This window comes from Polyergus mexicanus, unplaced genomic scaffold (genome assembly GCF_030449975.1).
Source record: "Polyergus mexicanus isolate NDT 795.1 unplaced genomic scaffold, iyPolMexi1.0 SCAF_13, whole genome shotgun sequence".
Lineage (NCBI taxonomy): Eukaryota > Metazoa > Arthropoda > Insecta > Hymenoptera > Formicidae > Polyergus > Polyergus mexicanus.
The window spans coordinates 470864-492561 of record NW_027223333.1 but is presented as its reverse complement, the minus strand read 5'-3'; the positions used below and the strand labels follow the sequence as shown (position 1 = coordinate 492561).

The 21698-nt window shown below is 33.2% G+C and overlaps 1 protein-coding gene across 5 annotated transcripts in view; it reads right to left on the bottom strand.

The window, feature by feature from the left end:
• LOC138938926 (trehalase) overlaps window positions 1-19724 on the bottom strand; it is a 46495-nt gene extending 26771 nt beyond the window's left edge. For 2 of the 5 annotated variants that reach the window (XM_070306331.1, XM_070306337.1), the window contains exons 1-2: window positions 19398-19724; window positions 17043-17178 (exon numbers count right to left, since the gene is read on the bottom strand). In XM_070306331.1, the coding sequence (XP_070162432.1) occupies window positions 17043-17176 (134 nt within the window). In that variant the 5' untranslated portion in view covers window positions 17177-17178; window positions 19398-19724. Of the gene's footprint in view, window positions 1-10903; window positions 11183-13589; window positions 13705-17042; window positions 17179-19397 lie in introns of those variants that run through there. The other 3 variants (XM_070306341.1, XM_070306336.1, XM_070306342.1) reach the window with 3 other exon arrangements.
• Between the last annotated feature and the right edge of the window lie 1974 nt (window positions 19725-21698).

Sequence of the window (21698 nt, the reverse complement as noted above, 5' to 3'; positions counted from 1 at the left end):
GCTCGTAGAAAGATGCTATCTATTAAGGGATCAATTTGTTAGTCGACGAATCAGAATCCTGCTTTTCGCGGAAAGACCTACCGACGCGATACTTTTAACCAATTAACCTCGACTTAATCTCGGTTCAACGAAGTCCGTTCGGCGAAGTCTGCGAGAGATTATAATTGCCGTGAGTATAAACTTTCTTTTAATACTTTCCCTCGATGCTTTGTTTGCGCCGAGCGCAAACGGATATTCCGTAATATCTTAATACACGGGAGATGTTTAATTTTAATGAATACGCGCAGATACGAAAATAAAAAAATTTATTCTTGGTATAAACTGTGACTTTCCTGTTCCTTTCACCATTGAAAATAGCTTCGTAAAAGTTGCTTCTAATATCTTGTAATTAATACCTATATATCGCCACACACAATCTATTATTAGCAATGTATCGAATTAAGAGGTTGATGTTTGTATCGTATCTTGATTAATATATTGGAAAAAAAAATGTAAAATATCGATATTAATTTTGTTTATAGTTTAAAATATCTAAATAATAGTTACATATAGTTATCTTTCATCCTTGTAATTTAATAATAATTTATAAAACCTATTACTATTAATAATTAACGTTCCACCGATTATTAATAATATAACGTAAATAAAAGATAAATGTTATAAAGTCGCTTTCGCATGATGAGCGAGAAAATCGAAATTGTCATTTTGTACGTTGATAACATTGCTCTTAATCTTATCGTTGAGTGCTAATTGCCAAATGACTAATAAAACACGCCAAGCGCCGCGAGTGAGACATTTATTAAGCGTTTACGAAGATTGAACATTGAAAGTGCATAATTTGCATTTTAACGCTAACGATACCGAAATAGATCGATACGATAATCTTGGTAGATTATAGCTTCTTATTCATCAAGATTCAACAAGATTCGAACTTTACAAAAAACGTTATATCGCACGATAAATTAAACCTCAATGCCACGAGCGAATAATTTAGAAAGGAAAAGAGAAAAAAGATTTGAATAATAAAATTTACGAACGTAACATAAGGATTATTCTCCTTTGAATCGCCATAATTTTAATTATAAATGCTCGTAACGTTTATTAAATTAGTTAATATAGTTTATTTTTTCCGTTTTATTCAAGGAGGGGGGGAGGGTGTAAGTCACGCGGTAGGAGACGCAGGATACAAGCAGCCAAAGGTAATGCAAAAGATCGCGTTACGGCGCCTTCGCACTTACAATTAATCGTGACACGACGCGGTCGAGTGGGCATCGTTTTAGCGACAATCATTCTATTGGCTATTTTTAGGCGGAAATAGGTCGGTGTGCAGAGGGTTGGTGGCAATAAGAGGCCATGTTGAATAGTTTCGAATCGACGGGTGCCGTCGAAGCTCGAATCACCGTTGCTTGTATCAATGATCTTCACGTCTGTCTTTTCATCGTCTTGTCTCTTTCTCTCTTTTTTGAGTTTCGCGATTAAATTCTCTATTCGATTTTTCAATATTAATATTTGTGTGTGTGTGTGTGTGTATATACATTACTTATATATTTCTACTTGTATATTTCATTTATTAAAAAAAGAAGAAAAACATCGCGTGAAAAAATGACGATGACAAGTTGATGGAACTTCCGAATCGTATCAATCTGTCGCCGTAATTACTACAAACTATGTTTTTCTTGTGATTCGAGACAATGACAAACATCGTCGACAAAATACGAAAAACGTCAGATTTTATCTGCAAACAAAAATCATGAATCTAGATATCGTGATAAGCTCACAATATTGAGAGTCATTTTAAGTTTAGACATGTAATCGAAAGAAGAAAAAGACATGTAATAGATGTGATATCTTGAAAAGAATTTCCGATGGACATATCCAAATTTACCGATTAACACGAATTGATTAATAGCATAAAATGATGATTTCGGTTGAAGAATGTTCTCGTGAATGATGAATATATTCGAGTATAACGAAGCTGGAATTATGTTTACGCGTGTAACAACAGAGTCATGTATCCCGTATTTATCTCCATCCGGGAAACCCTGTCTCCTTCCATCCAGATTCTTGCTCGTTTATTAATTTTTCCATTTTTTTCGGCATTGATAAGTTTCTATCGTTATCTACTTTTCATTTTACATACAGTGTGCGCGAGCCAAAAACTCTATGTACGATTAAACATTCTAAATTTCGTATCATGATTTTTAAATTTTCAAGAAACTTTGCAATTTCCCTCGTATTAATCAATAATTATAAATGCAATAATAATTAATATTTTATTAACTATACGATATTAATTATAATTGCAATAATTAAAATAATTAACTCAATACAATAACATATTCGTGTAATTGTCCAGTATATATAATCTTCCGCCCTAGAAAAATGTGCTCCTCACATTGATAAAAATTCAAGTCATTTTTATCGTGTAAAAAAATTGCAGACATGCAATATCGTAATTTAGACTTGTGTCACTATATATGAAGATGACAATGCCCATCAATTTGCACACACACACACACACACACACACATATACCTATATATACATATGAGCTTACGTAAAAATCCTGTTTCTTTTTTCTCCTATCATACGTAAAAGATATGTTTTCGCGTAAAGATATGCGAAAAAGCCAACGAAATTTTTAATCTTTTTGATTGAAGCAAATTTGGCTCTCGCATCTCTTCGAGAGAGCACGGTTAATGATATTGTACCGACCTTAGTCTGGAGCGAGAGTAATAAAAATATATCGGTATAAAAATAATTATGCAAAAATTACATTTCGTTAAGCCCACGATTACCTAATTCATTGATATCAGATCCAAATACGCTTTCAACGGAGCACGAACTTATGAAAATTAGATTTAATCGTGCCTGAAGAAGCGATCAATACCTGCTTCAGTCGTTGCAGCCGTAAGATCGAATTAATTAGACACAGCGATGACTATTAATAATAATCGATAGTAGCAGATGGCGATTAAACGGCGTCGGCGAATTAATTATTGCGGGCGGCATAATGGCACTGTCATTAGATAATTCAGGAATGTGTTATTTGATACAATAATAAGTACGCACCTGCGCGACTGTGTGCAGCAAGTTGCACATACGCGCGTATAAAGAATGCACACGCGCTTTGCAGGGGAAGATCGCGTGTTCTCTCTATGTTATTACGCGTCTTTGCCACTCTTTTTAGACACAATTGAAACATTGTTACGCTGGAAACATTATTCGGGAAATTTATCAATATTCGTAGAGATAATGATGGGTAACGTGTCTTTTAGCGCGGCTATGAACAATGACAGATATAGCTTATTCAAAATTTTCCAAACTTGTGCCAAATATTTTCAACTCTGTGTGCAGATAATATATATATATATATATCTCAATTATTATACTATTATTATAAAACAATATAATATAAATAATCAGTCGTCCGTAGAAATTGTTTTTTTTCTTACATAAACAAAATGATTATAGCACGTGTGAAAAACGTTAGGCGAATATGTGTATTTTATGTATTTTATTATACATACATGTATCATCATTAATCCAAATTTACATTTGAAAAATCTGCATTTTCTAGCACTCGTGTTCTTGTATTCATCGGCAAAACAATGAGCATCGATTAACGATCATAGATATACCTAAATCGTGTAGAAACGCGGAATACACGCATATTGAATTCAATGGAAAACGACGGGAGTTATGAACACATCCGCGTTTGGCGGGGAAAGAAGCAGGGGAGGCTCACGAAAGATTCCGTCAGCGATGGTCGAGTTAATCGCTACGAAGCAAGAATCCATTTGTCTAAAGTCACCGTGTGTACGTCGGGCTGTCGTTCGACAAACGTTGAACAAGCATACGTGCGGGAAGGTGGGGAGCAATTGCACTTACGCAACGAGCGATTGACTATGCGAATTGTTTCGCCGACAAAACGCGCGCGCGAAAAACGGATAACTAGCATATCGCAACATCGTCTTTAATGTGAATCCAGTTCGAGTAATTAAATCTTTAGTAGAGATATCGTTGAAAAAATCGGAAACGATCTCTGATATTCACGGATGACAGTCGTCTCGCGAAAGATCGCGTTTTAATTCCATGCATCATATCAAAATTATAAAAATTAGATTCGCGCTTTTCTCGTCTTGACAGCGAGTGTCATATCCCAGAGAGTATCGTGACGTTTCTATTATATAATATACGGTTAGAATTTTCTTTATTGCGAGCTGCGGATAATATAATTTTCAGATGAGTAATGACATTGCTAATATATTTCAAACAATGCTGTATTGAAAATATAAATTTATCGATATATATATTTATTTCCTCTTTTTTCCTAGAATTAGCTCGATAAAATAAACAAAATGCACTATTGAGTAAAAAGCATAACGACGCGATACAATAGAGTTAGAAAAATAGAATTATTGCAACATTACAGAATTTATGCATTTGTTAAATATATATTGCGTTATATAAAATAATAGTATAAATAAAAAAAATATATTTGTACGGGTCGTATTAAATAGTAAGAATTTTTAGTATATACTTTTACTCTCACGTGTGATAGGATTCATTGACAGAATGAAAAATAAAGAGCATTTGCAAACTCATTCATGGAAAGGAAGCGGTACCGCCATCTTTTGATACGAGCTCGTAACAGAAGAATTTGCACATCGATATGAAACTATTGTACAATGTCGTCGATAATAAAGACACAGTTCGTCAGTCGGTAAAAAATGAATTATTATCAGTTGTAACATGAATTATCTAGCCTCATAATACATACAGATATATGTCTATATGTGTGCGAAGAAAAAAAATGTTAAAATTATACCATGTAAAACAGAGACCCGCATTAAAGAAAAATGTAACGTTTCCTTTATTTTTTTTATAAATTTTCATTTGTTTTTTTTTCCACCCATAAATATTGTTTATCGTCAATTGAAGATTATACGGAATGGTATCTCTGTATATATTTATTACAACTTATTACAACAATTTATTACAACTTTGACCAAGTCAATGATCAAAAACAATGATAAACAAAAATATTCTATCCTATAGCTTGCAACAAGCGAGCTTTTTTACATAAAATGTATTTCGAAATAGCGTATACAGGGCAATTGAGTAAACGTTTATCTTATCGGTTCACGGGATTGTTTTTCGCATGCAAAAAGACAGGAAGTACGCTTATTGTTAATAGAATTTAACAAAGCGATACTGCCAACACAGTGCGCCGTATTTTGAATAATTTAATCGCTTTATATAAGTGTAAAGAATGTGATTTTTGTTGTTGTTGTAAATTTAAATAACAGCATAATAAAAAACACAATTTTATTAAAAATATATTTACGTTATGCAAATTGCTTCGTAATTATTTTTGGATATTACCAAAAAAAGCAACATGTATGGTTTATTGTAGTTATTTTCTAAGATTGCAGAAAACCTATTCGGTATTCGCGAAACAATCTTACAAGTGATAATTTAAATTGTGAAAAATTTTTATCACTATTATCGCAAGCGCACGATGAGCCAGCCGATCAATTCCGGTCAATTCATAGGGGAGGGACAAAATAATAAAGCGCAATATAGAGAACGCAAAGTCTACAATTATTTCATTGCACCATGCGACGTCAACGAGTATGCTCGCCAATCGCGTGCGAGATACGAAGCAAATTCCATGATGAAATCGGGGAATGGTATCAATATATATAATGCGCAATAGCGCAAGCTCAATTAAAATTAATTTTCCGATCGTAGACGACAGAGAAGACCCGATCTTTCTTAACCTTCAACAATGACATTTAATTGCCATCGTCAGTCGTTTGGCGATATGTCATATGTTAAAGTCTCATCCTACTATTTAACAATAATTTAAAGATTGTCAGATACACAAAACATCTCTCCAGTCGTATATAAGTAAATGAAGAAAGATTAAATTTATAAAAATTTGCTTTTTTTTTACTTTGTTCAGTTTTGTTACTATAATGCACGGATCCTGATTAGAGAAATATTTGCGTCGGTGATTCCGTAAAATCATGAGTCATTTAAAAAAAAAAAAAACCCCCAACCAATCGGAGATGTCTACTATACGAGCGAGTCGCTTGGAGCAATATATTTAGCAAAGTATTTATTATATCCGGATCTACGTGAAGGATCGTGATAGATAACGAGTGTTACATAAACTCGAGGAATAAGATATAATTGCAAATTAATTAAATATAGCTGATACACTACTTTATAAAATGTTAAGTAATTATTATTAATCATGTAATCTTTATTAAATGAATTATTAGACATATTATTATATATTAGACATTAAATTATATATATATAAGTTTCTTTGTGATTCTGGCCAATAAAATACGCAATAATTCTGCAACGTAGTTGCCAGATCGCACGTTGATATATATAGGTCGTCAACAAAGGTAAAAGTAGAACTACTTTCTGTCTGATTCCACCTTGAATCTTCGCGTATGCAAGTTCATATTGTACTTTCAAAACGCCTGATATCGTTTATAATTTTCAATTATTTTAAATACCATAATATGTTAAATAAATATTTTCAACTCATCAACTGTCGTTAAATTAATTTTATAAAATTTTAATGCGCGTAAAGTTCGTGAAATTGCGTTCTTTTTCCGCATCAATATACAGTTCATTTCGATAGAATTTATAGAAAGTAAATGGCAAAAGTTACGAGAATAATAAATTCGCTCAGATGATAAGCAACCGGAGGAGGATTTAGTTTCACGTTTATCTCGCATTATAATGCGAGACAAAGTCCACGAGACATAGCATTATATCATCAACGTATCGAACATAGTACAAAAAATAGCCGATGACATGAGACAAATTCGATCGTCGAAATGACATCACGATTATTTTCAATTATTTTGAATTTCCAAGTTAAAAACTGGGGATTACGGATTACGATTAAAAATGATACGAATGCGAAAGGAGCAGATTGAGAACCCCTTGTTCGGTCGAGCCCCTCGAGCGACGATCAATCTACCCAATAAGAGACTTTCTTGCCGTCACGTCATGGGTCATCAAATAATCAAGTACGAGCGGACCGATTTGTCGACTCGCGTGTTACTCATTACAGATCATTTTATTGGCAAATCGGTCAAAGTCAAGTATATTGCTCCAATTGTTGAGGTAATCGAGCCCACCACTTAGTCGTTCACGAAACAATGTCATCAAAAATATAACTGTTAAATTAGCCGTCAATTCCTTTTCATAATCGCCGCTTTAATCCTAATAATAATAGATTCTTTCCGTCCGAACTGAAATGGGTTTTTAAACAAATTGTCATATCGTTCGAATTAGCAGCTGAAGATGAAAAGTTTTATCGTAAGTTTTATTGAGACGCTATTGGATTTTTAAATCTCTTTTTTCATATTTTGCTTGATTTGTAAAAGTTGCAAAATAAAATATACTCAAAACTTCTTTGTGGTATGTGCCAAGTTAGAATAAAGTGTTAATTCTCGTCATTAAAAAACATGCATACAGATGATTAAATTACAAATTTATCTTCGCTAAGCGGAATTGTATCTTTTTCTTGCGAATTTGAAATTTTTAACGATTGAATAATTGTCACATTTTTTTAACCATTTTCCTGCATTCATAAACGGAATATCATTATCTTCGATGACGCGACATGATCGACTGGTTTAATGCCTACAGTGCGATTTCCGATAGTGAATTTCGTTGAATAATTTCGCGCCATAAAAATGCAATAAAAATGCTGCACGTGGTTTTATCTAAAAGCCATGAATTAATGCATCGTAACTTGCTCTTGAGTGTGTGTGTGCTTTGATATATTGGACATCTTCCTAAAGTGTCATCATCTATTTTATACAGTAATACTATTTTATCCAATAATCTTCAATTAATAAATTTCAATTCTCCTTTTTGAAGTTATCGCGAATGAGAATCGCTTGAGACGAGCCTCCTGAACGATAAATCGCGAATCACTTAGCTACCAATCGTGAAACGATTAGACGAAGGCTCGTCTTCTTGCACCTTGCATCTCTTATTATCGCTATCGCGTTTCATTGAGAAAGAGAGAGGGATTTGTTAAAGAGACGTTAGACGCAATTCCCGTGGATCTCGAGCAAGATTCTACGACGTATGTATTACAATGACGTCGAACATGACGCGAATACTTGGTACCGTTATTGACATTGGGACCGATAACCGATGATGTGTCATTTTATCTGGTAACGCAATATTCAAGATCAAAGTCAGAGGATCGGGTAGTTTTATAATTCGCGCGACTGGATCATTCGAGAAAAAATAAATATATATACTTTGAAGGAAAATTACCGCAATCTCTCATAAGATAAGAGATTTTGCGTTATCGCTCAACACTTCCAAAGTTCGGCAATATAAATTATTACTAAATTATAGACAAAGATATATAGATTAACTTGCGTTCAAAAGAGCGTTAAAGTAGAGAATTTTTCCTCTCATTATCGATACATCCGTTAATTGTCGCTTGCTTATTCCATGCCGCTCGCTCGTTCCAAGAATGACGACACTGACGAAATTGGAGTTTGATTCGCGAAGATAAAACCGTGAGAACGGATAATTTCAAACTTAAAAAAAAAAAAAAAAAAAAAAAAATTAATTAATTAATCAGTATAAAATTAATATTAATTTGCTTTTCTGTCACAAGAGAATCACGTTTCTCGAAATAAGAGAACACTTTAAGCGGTGAAATTTATTCATATTATATTTCATTCATATTATCATAATTGACGCAAGTTCGTTATACGAAGATTGCACAATCGCGATTCGCCAGTGCATTTTCACACTCGTTGCAGTTAAAGCAGCATCGCCGTTTTCGCTGATGAAGCGTTTACGGCGGCTATCGTTTGCTTTGTCTGCGACCTAAGCAAAAACTAAAAATAATCTAACCGCGCGTTGATAATCATGGGATAAGGAAAAAAAAAAGTGAAACATGCTAATACGGATATGTAAAACGTTGTAGGCTGTTTACTATTGACGAGCTGAATGAAATTCAAGCGTGCGAGAAAAAGAGAGAGAGAGAGAGAGAGAGAGAGAGAGAGAGAGAGAGAGAGAGAGAGAGACAATAGTCTCGAAATTTCTATAGCTACGCGAAAAGAATATAGAGCTCGATCCATCGGTATATATTGGGAAAGATGTTAGCCTGAACCATCTCTACCTCTCCCTTAATCTAATAATATCATCCGCTCGTCCCTGTAACTTACTTCGACATGAAATCTGGCACCGTGTCAATTGTGACACACGCAAAATGCACGCGTACTCCGTTAATTTCGGCCCGTGTATAGCTCATTCATTGGTCGCGCGTTTCACGATCGACCAATCGCATCGCTCCGATCAATGTCGCTGATAAACTTTTCTTTTTTTTTTCAATCTTCGAAAAATGTAGCATTCTCTAATGAAAGATGGCAAAGAAGATAATATCATTCGCGTGAAGATTTTTCGAACATCTGTTTGAAATAAAAAAGGATTTCGAACGATACCCGCTGCTGCATCTTACGATAATTATACATCAAGAAACATCATTATATTATCGTTACATTATTTTTTAGATAGAATATTACAATATCTAGTTTCTTTCCCCTCCTCTTGCCAAATTATTGCAAAATAAAACACGCGCGGATAAATATTGTAAAATTATAATATTAATTTTAATTAGGCATAGATTTTTATCGGGTATATTAATTAATTAGGATACTTTAAATATTGATAGTTCTAAAAATAATTATAAATGGCTCGTAAGTATTTTTCGTTACAAATTGAATCGGCAAAAATACGCAAAATTTAATATTGTTCGTGACTCGTTAATTTAGATTGCGCAACTATTAATTCGCGTTATGTTTCGCGGATTATCCGGTGGTGTTGTTAACATCATTCGCGTGCATCGATTTAGTTGACACCTAATGCGAGTCGATTGAATGAGTTCTTACGTTATAAAGAATGGTAATATTCCACTCGTATTAATAGTGATATATAGTTGAATACTAATATATTTAAAAACTGGCTGTATATTAGGTAACAACTCGAAATTAGTCTATTAATAAGAATAGCATCGAGTATTTCGCGATACTATAAGAGATCCAACATTATTTTAAGACAATTCACATTTTTTTCTAATCTCTCAACGCAAAATGTAAATCGAAACCTTCGTCTATCATTTACGTTACGAGAGTTAATGTTTCTCGCACAATGACATTCGAACGTCGAAAGGACACCGGGCGACAATGATACGAAATTGTCCTTCGACGCGAACGCGTGCGCGAAATGCAAATTATCGAATTTGTAATTTCGATCTGTGTGTGCGCGCACTTGATTTTTATACTAATAGCGATCTGTAAAAAAAAAGAGAGACATTTGTATCTGTAAAAATACGCGCGGCTGTTTATAGCTATTCTAATCACAGTACAACTTAGATAATGCAGATTTTAATTTCGAAAAATTTGATAAAGAATTATGGCGTGGAAATTCACATAATAAAATTAATTATTATTTTAAAAATACAAAAATTAAGATTCTTATATTTTATATTTTCGCCAATTTCATAATAAATATACATTTGATAAATTGATGAATATATTTCCCATTTTAATTTTTCGACAAAAATTATTTCTTCAATTAATACAAAATATTAATTTCAGACACAGAGATATTTTTATGACTTTCCGCTACGTAATTGTCGCCCGTTTCATTTAGCATGATTATTATGTAACGCGCGAAGGAATAAACCTCAGGGGGCACACATACATACGCACGTGCATGCACCTGAAACGGACATACCGAAAGAGAGATGCTGCCACGAGTCTTCGCGGGCACGTGTCAACGCGCGACGCGTTTCGATCTGTAAAAGCGCAAGATTTTTCATAATTCAACGTACCTTTCGCACCCGCTGTGTGCAATGAGTCGGAAGAGAGCAAGAGATGTTTTCACTGTAATCTGTAATTATATCGCGCCTAATTATATCACACACTATCGGCGCACTATGCGATTATCGCTGCGGTGAACCGGGCGAACGTTGACCGATGAGTACGAGATCGATCGACTATCGCTCTCATGGGTTAAAGATCGATGACGAAACCGTGTCGTACCGTTGCGAAGAGAAACGAAAACGTCGATTATCACGCGAGTGTTTGGTACCGCGTTACGTACGTGACTGCTAGCGAGTAGTTATCCGAGAGAGCCTTCGCGCAAGTCGAGTCTGTCTCCCTCTCTCGCTCGCATCAGGATCGGCGGATTTATACGGCGAGTCGACGCGAAGGGGGATCTCGCTTTATCTCGAAAATAAATTAATATCACGTACGTTTCTTTAGATCAGAATTTTTTTTTTTTATCCATTGTTATATACTTGTTTGAAAAAAGAAAGATTTCTGTTTTAATTTATGACTGCGACGAGCCTTTTATTCCGGCACTGCGGATCCCACTCACCGTCACGTCTTACAACCTCGGCCAATCTTTCTCTCTCTCTCTCTCTCTTTCTCTTTCTCATTCTCGATCGATGTGTCTGTCGTCTCGTCATCTCTTTCTCTTTTCTTTCGAAGGATAGATATATTGTCTCGACGCTCTCTCAGCACGAAAATGTGCAAATTAAATTTCAGTTTAGGGACAAAGACGTTTGACGAAAGACGAAACATTAAAAAAATTTAATGATATTAGAAATAGAATATTAAATTTTTGTAAATTATTTATATAGATTATTTTAAACTTCAATAAATTTAGAATCAGTTTTGCCAAAATAAATGAGTCATCAGAACCGCATTATACAATAGATGCGCAATTATGAGTATTTATTTAGTCTCAAGATGTGTTTTGATGATATAATATTATGATCATAAAAAAAAAATAATAAAACCATTGGAAAAAAGAAGAAAGAAAAAATTAATGAAATTCTCCTTCTCTTTTCCTCCATGTCCCAAAAAATGAACATCTTTATATATATAAAATAATTGTGATATATTTAATATAAAATTTTTTATAACCGATTAAAGCCTACTTTAAATGATCTTTTCGTGACAAAACTTAGCGCAGAGAATTCTATTTATAATTTTATACGTATAATATATTATTGTATAAATACGAAAAATTTTTTAAGAGATAAGATATATACAATATATATATATATATTTTTTTTTTCAAAAACATGTATATACCTATACATCGCGATATAAAAATTATCAATATAATATATAGATTTTTCTGTCTTCGTCATGAAATCATTTAAAACTGACGTTAGAAAAAACCGTCTCTAGAAGAAAAAATAATGCTATCTATGGATTTACTGATGACAAAAACGGACCGCCTGAAAGAGAGTGTTCTGATAATTCGAAAGAGATATACGAAAAATAAGAAAAAATCGAACGAGTATTAAGATAATGAAAAAAATTGACGAGGAGCGAAGAAAATTTCTTACCTCTAGAGTATCGCCTTTAATCTGTTTTACAATTAACCCGAAATGAACCCCGAATTGTCTCTCAAGATATACGTTCATCATTGTCGTCTATTGGTCAACATATGGTTACGCGACGAAGGAATACGAGGACCGTAACACGTGCTCGAATCATTCGGTTACGTCTGACAATAAAAAACATAACTCTTAATCTTTCGCTTCGGGTATTCTCGTTATTTATTATATGATTTCGTCAATCTTTATAGTATTTTTTATTTTAACGCACATATCCCATACATTTTATTGTTTTATATATTTTTTATTGTTTCAGATAATAAAATCGCGTGGATTATTTCTTATTATTTCTTGAAGTCAGCTGTCAATTCTTGTCATATAAAGAAGCAAGATCCGCTTATTTATATGACAATTCACTTATTTAAAAAATTATTCTCGTGTATTATATTCGATTAACCGCAGAAATACGCTACGAATCATAATGCGATCATTACGACTTTGTTGCAAATTTCAAATTCTCAAAATGTTATTATAACGAATGAGTACAATATTAAGATGATCTCGTCAATAATCTTCTTTATTTTTCATCGATTTTATTTTAGCATTTAAATTATTTTTTAACAATGCGATTGTATTCATTTCTTTTTTTAAGAGAAATATTTTTTAACAACGCGCGTGTCTACATATGTATGTTTGTAAACCAAAGTTAATATACTTTGTATTGTACTTTTTCGCAATTTGTACGAAATATCGAAAGTATATTATGCCGTTTAAACAAAAATCGCGGTGATCATCATACATTTTCGAGCGAAATGAAAAACAGAAGAAAACTGAGAACTTTCGCTATCCACAAAATCATGTCGATTAATTACTAACCACGCGCAATTAATTTCTAACCGCACCCCTGTGTATAAGGAGTATTTTAAAAATATCGCTCGCTAACACAGTAGGAATTGAAATTCTTGCACGAGCCTCTTTATCGTCTTTATCCGACAGATTGCGTTATCATTATAATTGCCAGTAAAAATTTAAAAGCTGAGAAAATATTCAAGCATTTTTGCAGCGGAAGTATTTATCGCGAAGCGAGGACATTTAAGATCGCTGTCAGGGTCATTTCCGACAGATAACCCGTTATTTATCAATCAATCGAGAACCTTGTACGTACCGTATGAGAAGCCTTCGATTCCTCTCCGCTGCGTCCTTAATCGGGACACTACACGCAAGATAATGATACGTAAATAGGAATTCGAAAAAGTTGAAAGCACTTTTTTTCACATAAATGTTTGCCGTTCGCGAGATTCAACGCACACACAACGCACTGATTTAACGAAGAAAGTCTCTAATTTTCTTTCTTTCACACGAATCACGCTCAGGGCAAAGTATATGATTCTCGCAAGTCTCTAAAATATATTTTATCTTCAACGAAATAAAAATTTCGATTTTGATTTCAAAAAAATTTCAAAAAATCGCTCTCGCTCGATACTTCTTGTCGAACGTAACAATTGTATCTTGGCGCAATTTTGGGAACCGGTGTACGATAGCGGTGTCAGATCGCGGAGAAACGAGCAAACGTGAGAAATTCAATTCGAAGATAGTAAGCCTGTACATTATGGCGATGACGACATGTTTTACGATTTGCGTGAGAGACGCGCGAATAAGCCGACTGACGCTCTGAAACGTCAATCGAGTGCCTTATAATCGTCGGTCACTCTCGTCGGCAATTATCACGTGATCGCGAATATTTCTTGCTGCTTTGCTAAGCCGGCGATCGAAGTGAAGGCCGACGTCATTTATACTCTGTACATGTGATTTGTCTAATGAGAAAGAAATAAATTAGTGGCTCACGAGATTTTATCGTCAATCGGATTGTAATTAATTAAAAGCTACTGTGATTAACGCGCGAGTTTAGACGAGATTCTTCATTAATAGCAATTTGTTATCGCTATCGCAGAAATATCAATCGTAAATGTCGATCATATGTCAATAAACGTGGTATTAACATGACATTATTGGATGTTCGCGGAAATAGACTAGTTTATTCCCGCCAAAATTATTAGAATCTCATTTACTTCTCCTTTATTTAAAATATCTCGTTCATAGACCAATTTTGGCATTTGTCGTGAAAAAAAAAAAAATCATTTATATACATATATATTAGGCGCGATAATATCACGACAGTAGAAGATTGATTGAAAAAACCCCGGTATATACATGTGCGTGCGTTATCATCCCTTGGGAGAGTCAAGCGGTCGAATCAGATGTGAATACGTTATACAATGCTTGCAGAGTGCGCGTGTGCATTTTCTCAAAAAAATGCATACAACTAAAGAAAGATTTGCTCGCATAGCATGTTATACAACGCGTGATCGCGTGGCGCGAATGCCCCCGCGTATTCTTCATGCACGTGTCTGATATACGTAATAGACATTCTATCACGAATTTATCGTTAAGGCTGCCGAGACTGAAAATAAGAACTTGCTATGTGACACAATGAATCCCGATCCGATGCCATCGACGATCCACGTGTGCTTTTTCTGACAATCAATTCTCACGAATGCAGAGAGAAAGAAGATTCGGGCTCTACGTGACTTCGTGATGGTATAAATAAATTAAAAATAACCGCAGAAGATAGGAATTGTAAAATTAAGCTGTAAAACGATCAGGTATCCTTACAAAAGATGATACCATATCTCGTACATTTCAAGGACAAAGAAATAAATTATTAATATCAGAAATAAATTTTTAAGATGATTAATTTTGTTGAAAATTTTATATTATATTGTACAAAGTAATTAGACAGGACTTTACCGATTATTCATTTCAATGTGCTTTTCCACTGATTATTCATTACCGATTATTCATTAACGCTTCTTCCGATGACTCAAAAAATTTGCCGGCGGTAAAGAATCTCGCGAAACAAGTTCTGAGAGATGTGCAAAATACCGTAGGTATTTCACCAACGGAAACTTTTCCTCTCACACGTTCCTCGCGATTAAAGCGGGGTCGGGTCAACGAGAATGGAGAATTACTTGCCTTTGTCCGTTGACATAAGACGCGTACCAACACTCTCGACGAGAGTTACACGCACGTAGACGCGTATGCATAATACTCATCGAGTGCAATTAGTTCCATCAATCGCGCGCCTCGATCGTAAACAATAAAATAACGAATCACTTTATATCGATCTCGACTCTTTCGCAAATAATCTCTCGAGAATATTTGTCGTATAAAAAAAAAATACACGCAGATAATAAAATTTTATATTGATAATATAATGTATTTTTTTATTATCCTATCTTTCTCATTATTTTTAATGGACTATAGCGACTTTATATTATTTTATATTTTTAATTTTCAGTAAGAATTATATTTTCGTTAAAGTTTATCATATACCGTAATTTTTATAGATAATCGATGTGTGTATTGAGTAAATATATTACATTTACATTTCTTGAAATTTTATCGTGCGATTTTTCCTCATTACTTTTAATGGACTATAGCGACTTTATATTATCTTATATTTTTAATTTTCAGTAAGAATTATATTTTCGTTAAAGTTTATCATATACCGTAATTTTTATAGATAATCGATGTGTATTGAGTAAATATATTACATTTACATTTCTTGAAACTTTATCGTGCGATTTTTCCTCATTACTTTTAATGGACTACAGCAACTTTATATTATTTTATATTTTTAATTTTCAGTAAGAATTATATTTTCGTTAAAGTTTATCATATACCGTAATTTTTATAAATAATCGATGTGTATTGAGTAAATATATTACATTTACATTTCTTGAAACTTTATCGTGCGATTTTTCCTCATTACTTTTAATGGACTATAGCAACTTTATATTATTTTATATTTTTAATTTTCAGTAAGAATTATATTTTCGTTAAAGTTTATCATATACCGTAATTTTTATAAATAATCGATGTGTATTGAGTAAATATATTACATTTACATTTCTTGAAACTTTATCGTGCGATTTTTCCTCATTACTTTTAATGGACTATAGCAACTTTATATTATTTTATATTTTTAATTTTCAGTAAGAATTATATTTTCGTTAAAGTTTATCATATACCGTAATTTTTATAAATAATCGATGTGTATTAAGTAAATATATTACATTTACATTTCTTGAAACTTTATCGTGCGATTTTTCCTCATTACTTTTAATGGACTATAGCAACTTTATATTATTTTATATTTTTAATTTTCAGTAAGAATTATATTTTCGTTAAAGTTTATCATATACCGTAATTTTTATAAATAATCGATGTGTATTGAGTAAATATATTACATTTACATTTCTTGAAACTTTATCGTGCGATTTTTCCTCATTACTTTTAATGGACTATAGCAACTTTATATTATTTTATATTTTTAATTTTCAGTAAGAATTATATTTTCGTTAAAGTTTATCATATACCGTAATTTTTATAAATAATCGATGTGTATTAAGTAAATATATTACATTTACATTTCTTGAAACTTTATCCTGCGATTTTTCCTCATTTGTGAACGATCGTCAGGAATAACAAGCGTGATTACGTAAAGATAATTGTATGATATGGCGAAAATAGCGCTCGACAAGAACAGGGCACTTACCTGGATCTATCGAGATGATACCGGTCGAGCTTCTCACCGATTAGCTCGCGACGATGGTGAAATTGATGACCCTGATTAGTGCGTTGCCCGCTGCAACTCAGGCAACGGCGAGCTCCTTGCCAAACAACCAGCATTACTGTAACACGAACAAAAGGACGGATATTAGCGCGGATATAAAATCTTCGATCTTTCAATCGCGAATCAAGGTGAATCATATATCACGCGCGCTTGTCGTGATTCAGACTAACCATACACGATTTATCTGTTTATAAGGAGAGCAATTCCGTTTTTTTTTTGTTTTTTTTTCCTGAAGCGTGTATGACACAAGTTTGAATCGAAAAAAAAAAGAAGAAGAAGAAGAAAAGACAAGTATTTTGTTATCGTTGACAATCGTTTCTCGCGTCGGGAAAATTCGTGCATCAATTTTTGTCTTTCCAATCTTACGATACGTATTGCGTGACGTAATAATTGATACGATTGGCGATCAATCGGAATTGCGACACGCATGTTCTTGACCTTCGATCTAGAATTTACGCCACGCAAGCGATTTGCAAATTTCAAACGAAGAGTAAATCGCGCGGTGAGAGAATCAATGTCTCATCACGAGATATGTCTTATCTTTAATTTAACGACAAGAACAATGGTTTTTATCGATCAAATTGTGATCTAAAAATCTTGCATAGAGAACGAATAATTTACGATGCGTAGGGGCAAAGAGAATGTACAGATGTAAAATATAAAATGACAAATAATAATATATATAAAATATATAATATAATATAATAATATATAAAATATAATATATAAAATATAATATATAAAATATATAATATATAAAATATATATAATATATATAATATATAAAATTAATATTATATATAATATATAAAAAATATATATAATATAAAATATTATATATATATATATGATATATAAAGGGATATAAAAAGTAATAAACTACAAATATTTAAATTTTCACTTAATTGAAGATTGAAAGCAATTTGAAACGTCGTGTAAATTCACGAGCATCATTATTTTTTATTTCACAAAAGGAAATTATACACGCTTAATAAGAAAGCACCTGTCATTTCATCTTGGAACTCTTGTTCGTTCGACGGCCAATTCGGTTATGACAGAAGTTTCGACCTTACCTTCGGCCGACCTTGTGATATCGAGGATCGTTTCGCATTAACAAAGTCAAAATTGACATGGCGTTCGCGGGTTTGTAAATAAACTTAATCGACGACATGACAAAAAAACCATAAATCTAACTGTTATAGAATGCGATGTAAACATAACTGTTACGGAGAGTACGAATATAAATGCTTTTACTCTTGAAATTCTTTATTCATTTTTCAACTTGCTAAATTTTCTATTGATATATTTTTTTTTTCGATCGTAAAGTTAAACAAAATATATATATGTGCGTGTATGCGTGTTTCGTGCTTTAAAAATTCAAACATTTATTATATCGACGGAAAATCTAATAAACTTTAAAAATTAACAATATAATACACTCGAATTTATCATGTGTATGCGGCATTTTTTTCACTCGTCAAATATTTAAGCTGAACATTCGCGTTTACCGAAATCGACTCTTGTTTATCTCGGCCTTCGAGTGACGCAATTGTCAATCTGGATGAAAACTTTGCGTAGCCCTCGCTGGCGACTCTCGTATGCTCCGTGAAAATTCGGAAATGCAAAACATCGACGTTTCCCTCCGAAAACATTGCGTACACGCGTAATATTATATATCGTAATGCGGCAGAAAATGTCTCGGTTGCCGGCGCTTTATCGATTACCGGGTAGATTGTCCGATATAGGCTATAGATTCGTTACTAGCTCGCGTTCCGTTACTGGCTTGTATTAATTTTTCCAAAAAAATGAACGACGCGTGCTTCAATTTTTATCGTGTTTTCTCGTTCGTCTATTTCGCGTATTTTGATCGCGTGTTCGTAGAAAGCGTGCGTCTATACGAATTTTAAAATACAATTATATCATCGATAGAGAGTCTCCTTTGCCATTTTAGAGATCGAAGCTATCTATAGAACTTATAATCATATCTGCGTTTGACTTCTAGATATGTTTATTTTAGTCGCGCTTTTCCCTGTCTCTTTCTTTCTTCTCGTTCCTCCCTTCGATTACGAATACACATTACTACAGTAATCGGCTTCGATTTCAGATCAATTTTTTTGTGAATGTAATGTTGAATTTTTGAATTTGCACGAGTGTTCGCGCGCGTGCAGGCGTTGATCCTCTCTCTCTCTCTCTCTCTTTCTATCTTTCTCATCCGTTCCTCCCTCTCGCTCTCTTTATATAAATGCGATCTGCTCGCGTGTTCGCCAAAATACGTACCTTGAAAACGTCAAATTCACGCTGCTATGGCGTCTCCCGAATGCGTACTCTTCCTGGAAAAACTGCGCGATCGAAACCGCTTCGCCAAACGCTATTCGTCACGACGATTGACAATCGGCACCGAGAGACTCGCCGCCGAGATGTTGGCGGATGACACGAAAAACGCGACGGGAGAGGACGAAAGTACGAACGGGCGAGCACGAGAGAAAACGAACGACACCAAGAACCACGGCGCACGCGACCGGATGGATGGCGGCGGGTGCCACGCACTCGTCGGTGGCGCACGCTCGGAGCGCGATACGGCGGCGAACGATCTGCACTGCGCGACGGACGGCGGCGGACTGAGCCTCGCGGCGCGCGATACCGCGTAAATATGAAGACGCGCCGCGTCCGCGTCAAGGGTAAACGACCTTCAAGGGTATCTGTGAGCGGCGTGTCTAAGGAATCTTAAACATCGTAACCGTTTTCAAATAATATATAAGTATTCGATATATATATATTCTTTGTATGTAAAAATTCTTATTATGATTCTTATAAATTAAACAATATACAAAATATGAACGCGCTTTTTCCGAGACGAACTTGAATGTCTCTGTGAAACATCATTGGATAATTTCAAAACGTTAATAGCCAATCATGGATATAGAATTGTGTTCAGACTGTAAAGTTTTGAAGAAAATGTTGGAATGTAGGAAAAAAATTAATAACTGAAAAAAAAAAATTACATATAATGCTGACATTAATTTATCTCTCTCTCTCTACATATTTGTATCTATTTAATATATATAAAGGAAACGCGAAGATGGTAAAAGCTACAAGGGAGCATAATCAATGAATCCAACATTTTATTCAGCAATAATATATGAATACGATGAAAAATTGTTCGAATGTTTTACGATATAATATACATTTGTAATTAATTCAATATGAGTATCTTTATAAGTATTGTTTTTTGAACAACGTTTCTTGCGCAAGCTGTTGGTTCTTGCATATATATATTCTAAAAAGTTACAAAGACAAAATTTTAATTATGTATTGATAATAAGAAAAAAGATGTTGCGTTAAATAAGTGATTAATACGTTTGCACTCTAGTTTTGATAAGACTGCCTTCAAAAATACATTTGTTTTATTTTTCATAAACATAAATGTATCATGCTCGTGAAAGCATCAATGTATTCTTATCAACAAGAGACTAGTTCAATAATGAATTTTGTGATTCGCGTTAAAAAATTATGCAAATATCTTATTTTGTATCTCATCAAATCGAGCGATGATATTAAAGTATTTATATTATTATTATATATATACATATATATAGAAAGTATGCTACATTTTTATGCGAGCGATAAATGAGAGAAAATAACTGTCATTTATTTTTATTCCTAATATTTAACTTTTTAGTCTCGTAATAAAGTATTCGGCATCGAACATTGAAATCTGCGAATTATCGTCTATTATTTAATGAACACTTGTGAAATATACCGATTCCTTGTGGCAGAAGTTTATATAAATTTACATTTAGTAGTACAAATCACGTTAATTTTGTCGCAGAATCCTTATCGCGCTTGTTTTTAACTATAATGTACGAAATATTATGAAAAATGCTATCATACAATGCTATCACATATGCCATATAGCGAATTATTATCGTTATTAAATTTAACGAAGAGATGTACATATAATGCATAGAAATATTAAATAAATACACAATTCAAATTCAAGATATGAATACTCTGTAAAAAAATATATGTGTATCTATGTATACATAGATTAGCATATCACTATAATCTTGCAAGCATGTGTATGATATATATACAGATGTTTTGTCGACTAACAATAAGTGCATCAGATAACGAAAGCGACAATGTGGCTTAAACTTTTTTATACGAGACGAAATAACGAAAGCAGAAATGTCATTTAAACAGCAATTATTCCAAACATGTAAATTATAAATAAATAGATATCTTTAAATATCTCTATTCTTGTAAACTTTTATCTTATTGTGATGAACACAGTCTTTGCTTTTTATTTCTCTTGTAATAATCTTTTATACAAAGAAATGATATATTAATACAAAAACGATTTCTCTTCGATACTTTACTCCATATACATATTGTTGACAATGTATTGTTCTACAATTTTTAATATATGTTACATACACAGAACATATTCTCTGTGCGTATAATGAAATATTTTAGTAAAAAAAAAAGAAATAATTTTATCAATATATGTATATATAATCACTTTGCACATAAATTTATTAAAAGAGAAATAAAATAAGCAAATATTTTGTTCTTTTA